General features: G+C 47.7%; 1 protein-coding gene across 1 annotated transcript; it reads left to right on the top strand.

Moving 5' to 3' along the window:
* The first annotated feature begins 847 nt into the window (after nucleotides 1–847).
* Nucleotides 848–10,251, top strand: LOC119103522 (chorion peroxidase). Its single transcript, XM_037227101.1, has 5 exons — nucleotides 848–902; nucleotides 1,404–1,530; nucleotides 3,635–4,948; nucleotides 8,918–9,420; nucleotides 9,792–10,251. The coding sequence occupies exons 3-5, from the start codon at nucleotides 4,223–4,225 to the stop codon at nucleotides 10,003–10,005; spliced, it is 1,443 nt and encodes a 480-aa protein (XP_037082996.1). The 5' UTR covers nucleotides 848–902; nucleotides 1,404–1,530; nucleotides 3,635–4,222; the 3' UTR covers nucleotides 10,006–10,251.
* The last annotated feature ends 200 nt before the right edge of the window (nucleotides 10,252–10,451 follow it).

The raw sequence follows: 10,451 nt of genomic DNA, 5'->3' as shown, positions 1-10,451 counted from the left end.
TTTCACTATCACTCAGTCGAAACCTGCCACACCATTCAAGCTCACACTATATCGCCTCAGATGTCATGTGTGGGTGGCGTTCATGCATCATGCATTGAACTCGAGCGATCTGTTGGGCCCCATTTGTGATCAATGACTCGGTACGACTGGCAGACCCTTAAGTAGCGACTTTGACATGACACGTAAATAAGAAGAAGCAAGAATTTTGTCCAATGTGGTGGCATGACCGTGATGTGACAGAACACTTAACCCCTGGCGCCTCGGCGCGACCTTTTTAATGTTCAAGTATAATTCTCGAGTTCACAAACAAGCCTGTTTGTTTGTTGTCAGTTACAAAGCTTTTGAAAAGAATTACGGATGCCAGATAATCTTGAAGGCTTTCGAATATGTGAACATTATTTCAGGCATCTCGCACTGCCTATGACGTCACCAATTACGTGAAAAACACGAACACTACGATTGTTGGGTGACATTGACCAGGCGTGTCGGCTGTCCCTGCTGGTTCTGCGGTCAGATTCTGACATACAATGAGGTCACTTTTACATCCCACTCTCATTTCCGGTGCACGCGGGTGGTGAAATACCGCGGAGTTGCCAGGTTCAGTTACACATTTTCCTTAATCTGAACAGATAACACGATTCCGTTCGTTGTAATCCGTCGCAGAACTTGGTGATCCTCCGTGGCTTTATCCTCGTGTAGCCGGTTGCTGCTGATACGTTGCAGGTGGGCTGCTGGACGCTGGCGTTGCTGACCGCTGGGTCAGCGGCGCAGGTGTGTGTGCCGCTGCTGGGCTGCAAGCGGCTGCTGGAGTCGGAGACGGACGAGAACCCCCTCAGAGCCGTCAGACCGTGCCAGCTCAGCGATGGCTCTGAGGGTGTGCGCTGCCCTCCGGTGCCGCTCCAGTAAGAGGAGTGACCCGGCCTCACAGCGGCTCCAACAGGCACTACCTTCTATTTACCTTCTGGACGGCTGGTGGACGGAGACAATGTGTACTGAAGAGTGCCTTTGCTCCATCGCGTAAAATTTTGCGCCGTAGTCAGCCGGATAATCGACTTGAAAAACCTGCCAAAAAAAAATGAGTGGCGCATCAAACGCACCAGCTTACTCAAACGCAATGTTTTGACGTATTGCTCCTCAAGACCAACAACATTCAGTCCGTTTGTAAGTGCAAACGACGATTCATTCAGTTCTATAACCTGAATGAGCTAGTCGCACCAAAGATGGATTGCAACTGCTGAGACGAGGCGAATTTTGAGATTTTCCAAAATACAGCCACAAAATCATGCCATTTCCTCGTCGGTAGCAGGTCTGACATAATGGGCGGACAGCGCCAAGGACTGGCACAATCTCCGCACCAATGCATGGCCAGTGCGTATTCACACACCTGGTATTGTCGTTTGCAGATCACCAGGGAGTGGAGGATTCGCCGCCAGCTTCAGTGCCGATGCTCCCTCTGAACAACTGAGATTCGAGCCCCTGCGGCAGCGCCTCTCCAGCCCGCAGCAGTTATTCCTCTCCAATCGCGTGAAGGTGCAGGCAGTGGCCGCTCGAGTGTTGCTGCTCATTTTCATCTGCCCAGTGTGTCAACGATTGATGTGGCATTGGCATTGGCATTCCACAGCAGATCAATGGTAGCATGGCACCGTCATATCTCATAGCATGCATTATATATTATATATTATAGATAGATATTTCGTGGTCTAAATTCAATTACGACATTTTTAGGTCGATCAGCCATATGATTTTTAAGACGTAACCCTTACCAGATTCTAAAAATCCGCAATGCATGGATGTTCTTAATCACAACTGAAGTTATCCTTGCCCTCAGTTGACACCTTTGCCAACTCCTCAGTCTCATGTGAAAAGGATTAAATATTAGAGCAACGTACGTAATTGGTCATATGTTTTACACCACGAACTTTGCATGTATGGACTCATTCATATTTCAAAATCTCTCGAATAACACTCGCATGAAGTGTCCATTTCGTCGGGCTGGGCTCACGCCAATTGGAACTAAACGATATAAGAGGTCATTATGTGACGCATTTACCTCTTTTGTCACCCCGGTCCCGGGCTCTTGGGGCAGGCTCTCTGGTGCCTTGAGGAAACGGCACTTTTGGTAAAGTTGATACGTTAATTTCGTAAATTACCAGCATAAAATAGCCTATTTTATTATTTATTAGCGAATAGCCCCGCGGCGACCAAATGAGCATTCGCGCTTACACGGGGATAGCTGCGCGGTGATACCCGGCAACCCATCGTCTTCTGCCTTACACGCACGAGTCACACGCTGACCAGCCTGGGAACATGCGGTCAAGTTGCAGTGACCTTTCCAGAAACACCAATAGCGCATTAATAGGCATCTTATGTTTGTCGTTCATGAAAACCAAATCCGCTCTATGCCATCATGACATACGGTGGTAGAAAGCCTTGTGATTTACGATTTATATTCAGCAAACTTCAACTAGCTGGGCATTGACCTACATTCATGCACGAACGGGAACGCTAACTTGATGGTTATGGACAGAGGTAAATATATTTAGACTATTATTTGTGATCTTAGTATTTGTGATCTCTTCATAAAACACCAGCCTTTCTTGTTCATTTTCTTATCAAAACATGTTCGCTTTTATTCATATTTCCTGCGACAGAGCCGAGCCTCCTTTGTGGGAAATGGTGCACACAATGACATGACGTAAGAACAGTACTCTTGGAGGCTCAAAACTACAGCCTTTTCAGTTAAAGGACAAGATCTGAAGATTTATTTTGACGCCTCCACAAGTCATGGATTGAACTCACGCCGGATGAAGGCAGACACGTTATCAAATGTCATCAGGTTCCCGGGTCATGTTTTGTTCAAAACTAAAATCAACATATGCATCCTAAACTTCAAACCACGGACCTCCAAAAAATATATAATAATTGCATATTCACATTTTTATACAACGTATAGACTCCTAATACGATACCTTTGCCGTCAAATGCAAAGCTTTATACACATTTCAACTAAAATGTCGTCATTCGGACCAAGCTAAAAATTTCCGGAAGGAGCTTAGAGCATGACATAACGCCATGGAAGAGCTCATATCGTAGTCGGGGACACAAGGATATTATTATCACATTTCGGTGGCTGATCTTTGGTGAAATGCCCCTAACATTAGTGTTCCATTTGCCAACACACTGCCACGCTTTATTGACAGCGTTTGAGGGAGAATTGTAAGATAGAATGAACGTGTAGGCTGTAGGATTCGAGGAATACTGTTGTCATTGGAAATTTACGATGCACTCAGCAGCTGCAGCCACATGGCGCTGCCTGACTGATCCTAGCAGAAAGAGTGAGCGTCGCAGGGAATCAAACCCCACACCTCTGGCTTCAAGGTCCAATGAAACCATTGCTTTGCCGACATCTTCGTAACAGTTTGCATAAATTCTGTTGCCGATAGTCCTGTATCTGCCATCACTGTGTCCTACCGTTGCCATTGATCGCTTGGACACTGCACAGGCACGTGGCAGAGCTATTCTCTTGATGTCGCCCAGGAGTGTGTACATGAACAGGCGGTGAGCTGACACCTGCCTAATTCTCGTTACCAAATGTTTTCAAGAACGGTGCTTAATTGTTGACCGACGCTTCCAGGAATCGGAAGTGGAGCGGAAGGCGCAGGCCTTTCTGGCGGACGCTGAGCGCAACACGAAGAGGCTAGAGGAGTTAAGTCAGAGCCTGTCGAATGTGACGGTGCCCGAGGACCTGCAGCGGCGCTTCGGACAACTGCAATCCCCAGAGGACATCAGCGACCCCGCTGGCACCTTACAGTCGCTTCAGGTGCTTAACGAGCTACGGAACATAGGCGCGATTAGCTCGCGGCCGCTGATCGCCAATCTGCCGCCGTTCTTGGAAACCACCGCTCATGCAGGAGCGTTTGGCTTCCCGAGCGACCCGCTCTTCCAAGACGACAAATTGCCGGGATGCAAACCACCCAAGCAGCCGGATTGCAACGCCTCCGAGCGGTACCGGCGTCACAACGGCGCGTGCAACAACCTGAATGAGCCGCGGTGGGGCCGGGCGAACACAGGCTTTACTCGCCTCTTCCCGGCCAGCTACGACAACGGCATCTCTGAACCGCGCACCATCGGCGTGGGTGGAACCCTCCCGTCGCCGAGGCTCGTCAGCCAGCGCGTGCTCGACACCTCGCCGAGCGCCGACCGTACCCGTTCGCTGTCCGTCATGGCGTATGGGCAGTTTATCGCGCACGACACCATCTCAACACCAACACAGCAACTCGGGACGCCAGGTGCACGCGTCTCGTGCTGTGGCCCGAATAACTCGTTCCCTGAGGACGCTCGTCCGCCCGGTTGCATTCCAATTCGAGTGCCTGACGACGACCCACATTTTGCCAAGTTCAATCGCACCTGCATCCACCAGGTACGCTCGATGGTAGTACTCCCGGAGGACTGCATCTTGGCACCGAACAGCCAGCGCAATGGGCTTACACATTTCCTGGACGCGTCTAACGTGTACGGCAGCAGCAAAATGCAGGCGGATTTGTTGCGAGCCTTCTCCGGAGGTCTCTTAAAAATGACGGCAGAGAACCTACCTCCACGCGACAGCCGTCAGTTCATCGCCGGCGAGGGTAGAAGTAGCGAGAACCCTGGCCTGACGTTCCTACACATAGTTTGGATGCGCGAGCATAATCGAGTGGCAAGAGCACTGGCGAAGAGTCACCCCAACTGGGACGACGAGAAACTGTACCAGGAAGCGCGCAGGATCGTCATCGGCGAGTACCAGCATATCGTGTACAATGAGTACGTGCCGGCCGTGGTCGGATACCGGTACGCCCGCCAGCACGGGCTTGACCCAGAACGTGGCTACTCGTTCAATTACCAGGAGCAGCTGGACCCCAGGATTACCTCTGAGTTCTCCACGGCCGCCTTCCGGTTCGGACATTCTCAGGTCAGTGAGCGCTTTATAACCCTGTTTCTTGATTCTCGCTGATTCCTTGGCAGGTTATGGGCCTCGTTCCTCGTTCCTAGTTGCAATCGGTTCGTTCAAGAACATTGAACGTCGATTAATGGTTGTTACTGATTTTTCATACGTACAAGATCCTGATTCTTGGTTCTTAGCAGCCACGAAGTCATACAAGTTGCACAGGATAGCCCAGATACGCTTGGTTTCACAACAATTAAAAGTCACACACCACAAGCTAGTAGAGCAACCAGCTAGTCGTGATACCACCACCACAACTAACAAAGCTTTCCGTTAGTTTGGATCATTGCTTAGAGATAAGGCAGAAGTATTAGCCTTATTCCTCAGGGAGATACCAGGAGGATGAAGATATAGTTGTGTTGATATTTCGGCAATATGCCTTTATCAAAACAGTGGCAAAAATGAATTCTAAATTGCCTGCCGGTGATCCTACTCGATTTTTCAGGCTTTTTTAAGGCAAGCCACAGTTTTTACTGGACACCAGCATTCAGACGATTAAACAAAGAGCGATTGCCAGCCATGACCACGGTACAGTGCCCATCGAATAATTAAAATGCGCGAACATACCTCTACACGCAAACAAATTCAAGCAAATAAGCATCACGTATCACGCTTCCTTCAAGCATGCAAGCGAGTTGAAGTAAAAAAGCATCACACATCGCCCATCAATTATGCATGCAAACGATTTCAGTTGAAAGCAATTGAAGGAAGATTTCAAAAGGCATCGCACACCACGCGTCAGGTATCACTTACACGTGTAAATGATTTGAAGCTAGCACACATCACACATAAATGCACATACCACGTTTTAATAATAGACCAAAGTGAGCCCTGTATGTTAAGATTTGGTCGCCGAATTCTTATAAAAGCAAATCCACTTATTTTCCTGTCTGGGTGGTGCTGTGCTCTGTAGATGATCTTGCGCTCTAAAAGGGTCCGTACTTTCCTCGATTTCAACCTGAACGTGTTTTGCCAAAAAAACGTCATTAAAAGGGGTATTCTCTGTTGTTTTTAGTGTCTCGCAGATGCTCATATAGAATAAAAACGAATAGGGCGCATGGATTCCCCGGCAGAGACTATCTCCCTCCCATGTTTTTCACACAGTTTACACTTGATTTCGTAAAACACTTTTTTGCGTGCAAACACTTGAAACTCTGCGTAAATGACATCTGTTGCCACCCGGGCACTTAGGCTTTGAGATGGAAGATTTCACCAGATACTTTTTATGGTTATTGTCGTTCTCCCAAGCTACGCGTACTGGCAGTTTTGATTTTTTAACAATGTGCTTTATTTTCCAAAGCAAATGGCCATTTATGTAAGGTAACGTTAAGAATCGGTCTTCCAATAGGACGTGTTCCCGCCTCCTATCACCCATCCCCTCCACGCGTTTAAGACTTTCACTGCTTCCAGCATTCTACCTTAAAGTCGCGGAGAGTATGCGCTGTCCAACAGCAAAACCCATATTTTGTTTACGCTTTTTCTTTTCTTTAAAGGAAAGATGATTTGAGATTTTTAAGGAAAGATAACTTAAGGTTTTGCATGGACTCAAGCTTCGGTACTGAAAAAATATAACATAATACGCAATAGCACAATAACGACAATGACTGTCCCGTAGGAGGCTCTAGATGGCCGCCATCAGACACTATTAGTGGCTAGCCAGGGTTGGGCCCAGGAGGAGTCGGAATCGGGCCATAGGAGCGCCTTATTCAAGGGGCCCTGTTGTTTTATTCCAGGGGAACTTTATAGGCTCAGCACCCTATTTTGATGCCTCGGGGGCCAGTTTTGCCCTAGAAGCCCTGCTGGTGTCTTAAACTGAGTCATCCCAAAAGGAGACCCGATGAAAAAACCGGAGGCGCCACGGGCTAAGAGGGATTTCTGCGCATGTAAGCCGATGTTTCTACCTTCAAATACCTTTGAAAAAGTGGGAGAAACCCCAGCGGATAATTGTATATAGGAAATCGGATAGTAGGTCCCAAATTTGTTTGGTAGGCCCCTAGGTCTCCTTGACACCTTCGGGAGACAAATGTGGCGCCATAGAATTTATTCTATATGGGGTTGACGCATGAGCGACATTCCGTTGGAATCGGAACTCGTCGCTGTATTCGAATGCCAATATCACGCTCGCTTCATAATAAGTATTATGAGAATAAGTATAATAAGCATTATGAGTATTATTATTGTATCGCAGGAAACGGTGTCCGTGGGGCGTACAAATATCCGGCCGACACCTCAGGGGAATCAGTGGGAGACGTTTCATCATTCCTTAAAAACACCCGTACAAATTCATGCGTCCTCCGCGTGCACCTTAAAAGGTGTTTGTGGAGTGCACAGATTCGTTTTTATTGGAATCGGTAGGAAGTCTGACACTGAAGGAATGCCCCCAAAACACCCTCGTCCACTCGCCTTACACTTCTAGAAGCGTTTGAGAGGAGAGCACATTTTTGACCAACACCTTTAGTGGAATCGTTGGGGTATCTGACCCCGTCCATATACCTGAAAAACACCCCACGGGAATTTTTATTTCTTTGAGTGCAATTCTCCTAGATCGGCAGGGCTGTTTAAGGCTATTACATCATAAAGCTAACGATTAGGTGTCTTCTTCTAGTCAGTCAGCTTCTCACGGCATCAACACAACTAACAGCAGCCCACAGCCTTGCACTGAATCCAACGTGTCACCGCGTGGTGAGCGTTCGAGCCCATCCGTCTCAAATGGCACGACGCTTTAAAACGCTGCGCAGCAAACTAATCATGCTCGTCGTAAAACGCTGCGGCCAGCCACGATATTTACGACTAGTCATAAGCTTAGTTATTTGGTATTTTGAAATTGTTTAGTATGTGAAGTGGAGCTTGCCTGAAAAATCTGTGAATGACGCTGGCCTGATGGGCAATGGAAAATCACCACGTCACCGCTGATCTGTGACGTCAGCACTGAATAGTACAGTTTTTAGTATATTTCTGGCACCCGCTAAAAACTATCCCGATTAAAGGTACTCTGTTTGGCAGCATCTTATGACTCAACTTGCTCATACAGCGAAATGTGAACGTTTCGATATATGATCTACACATGCTCACGCTGCAAGTCTTAACGAGGGCAGACCACTACTAATCTTAAGATGTCGTTAAGCTGGGATAATAAGTTGTACTATGGTCTAGTGTATTGAAATTTTTTTGCATTTTTGCATTTTTGTCACCAGTTGATTCGCAAAAGTTTCAGTTTTTATTACCGATCATGTCCGATAAATCAGAACCTTTTTTATCCCTGATCCTCGCCACCAAACTGGGAACACTTGTATTGCCCAGTCCGGTCCGATGTCAGCAAAATGTCAGAAGGTCTATAGAATCGGCTATGCTGTGGTCATGTCCTTTTTGGCTGTCATGCTTGCAAGTTCCTATCAAATGGTACCTTTCTTGGTGATATCAAATCAAGATGCGTGCATGTCCACATTTTAGACAGAGACCTGAGCTGCGTCAGAAATCAAGGCCATTTAACACGTGATGTGGACGAAATATAGATCAGATATCAGATACTGGCAAAACCGGGGGGAAGTCGCTAGTGTGGCTTTATCAGCCGATTATTAGTACTCCATTCACTGTCCGTGAAGCTAAGGCACCAGGGTAAATGCAAAACAATGCTAAGCTGATATCATCATCCTACTTGGTGATGTATTTATGAATTTTGTTGGTGAGTTTTTCATAAATAAAATTAGCTATAGACTAGATGTTTTCAAAATAGTTCAAAATGGTTTGTTACATGGATTTCCTAGTTCCGGAACCAGGGACCAGTCCACCAAGAATGGTCCTTGGGAACCAGGCACATGTTTACCGGCATGCAACGTTGCATAGATCTTAGCGGCCCGATTTTGTCTCCCGCTGCCGCCACGACACATCGCCAAGAGATGCACGACGTACCACTGATGAGGAATACCGGGTCGACAGGTTCAGGACGCATTCATACTGGAGAGCGAGACTGGCCGCCTGCTCAAGACGCTGAACATGGCGGATGCGTTCTTCAAAGACAACTTGCTGTTGGAGCCTGGGGCCGTGGCGCAGATGGCACGCAGCCTGACGCGGCAGAAGCCGCGATCTGTCGACCGGACAGTGTCGCCCGCCGTGCACGAGCATCTGTTCCAGACGCCTCGGGACGCGGGCATAGACCTGCTGGCGCTTAACATCAACCGCGGCCGGGACCACGGCCTGCCCACGTACATCAACGTGCTGGAGAACTGCCTAGAGCGCAAGATTGGGGACGGATGGGAGGGCCTGAAAAAGTTCTTCGAGCCGGCGGTGCTGGAGCGGCTGCAGTCGGTGTACAGCAGCCCGTACGACATAGACCTCTACATCGGTGGTCTGACGGAGAAGTCGAAGCTGGGCGCCGTGGTGGGAGAGACGTTTCAGTGCATCATCGGCCAGCAGTTCTTCACCCTGAGATACGCCGATCGGTGAGATTTAGTTTTTGAGTCGAACGATGGGTATGAATGCCGCTCGTTGATTCGTTGTGCAAGATTGTGAACAATTGTCTATATTTTCGGTTCAGGCGAATGGAATGGTGTGAACATGATATTCCAATGATAATTAATGATTTTGTGGCATTTTCAATGGTGTTGTACTCGTGATTTGCCTTTGTTATCAAGTGCCCGATATATGAATTTGGAATCGACGTGCAGCTTGCCCCCACCCAATAGTAAAAGTTCTAAGGTGACAGGCTATGGTTAAGTCTGGTGATCAGCGATTGATGCAAGCGTTTTAAGGGTCAAACTTTTTTAGACACTTTCGGAAACATTGCTGATGTGAGCTAAACGTTTGTCCGTAGATTCTTCTTCGACCACGCAGAGCAGCCACACAGCTTCACGGAAGAGCAGGTGAAACAGATCCAGAGAGCCAGTTGGGCGCGCATTCTCTGCGACAATGTGGAAGATCTGGAACGAGTGCAGCCTCTGGCTTTAAGGCAGCCCTCCACCTTCGCCAACGGTCTCGCAAGCTGCAACTCATTTGCTATACCTTCGGTGAACCTCAGTATCTTTTAAATGAGCTTCGTCACAATGGAAGTCGTCCGCTTGCAATGGAAGCGCGCAATGTTAATGCCTTTGCAGGCGGTATTCCCATTGTCCAACCAGGTAATTAGGTAACTATGGCCCGAGGCGCGCAGCCAGGGTCTTGGCAAAGAATGCGGCACAGGGTTGATCAAGAGTATCTGATAGTAATACGCTCCCCCGCCAAAAAGTCGTCGGATATATGGCCCATTTGTTAATGATGATATATTTTCTTTGATTTCTGGATCAATATATACATATATGTGTATCTATTATATATCCTTGTCTACTTTAACTGGAACAGGAGCCAGACGCTACGGTGAGATCAATTCTACCTGAAGTTTATAGCCAACAGAGAAAATCATGCCTTTAACTACTGACAGAAATCGCCATAAATCGTGACATAAATCGCCGGCGCTCTTCATTTTACAATGGTCCAG

Source organism: Pollicipes pollicipes, unplaced genomic scaffold, assembly GCF_011947565.3.
Source record: "Pollicipes pollicipes isolate AB1234 unplaced genomic scaffold, Ppol_2.1 Scaffold_5724;HRSCAF=6776_pilon_pilon_pilon, whole genome shotgun sequence".
In the NCBI taxonomy this organism is placed as follows: domain Eukaryota; kingdom Metazoa; phylum Arthropoda; class Thecostraca; order Pollicipedomorpha; family Pollicipedidae; genus Pollicipes; species Pollicipes pollicipes.
This window is presented reverse-complemented; position numbering and strand designations above follow the sequence as displayed.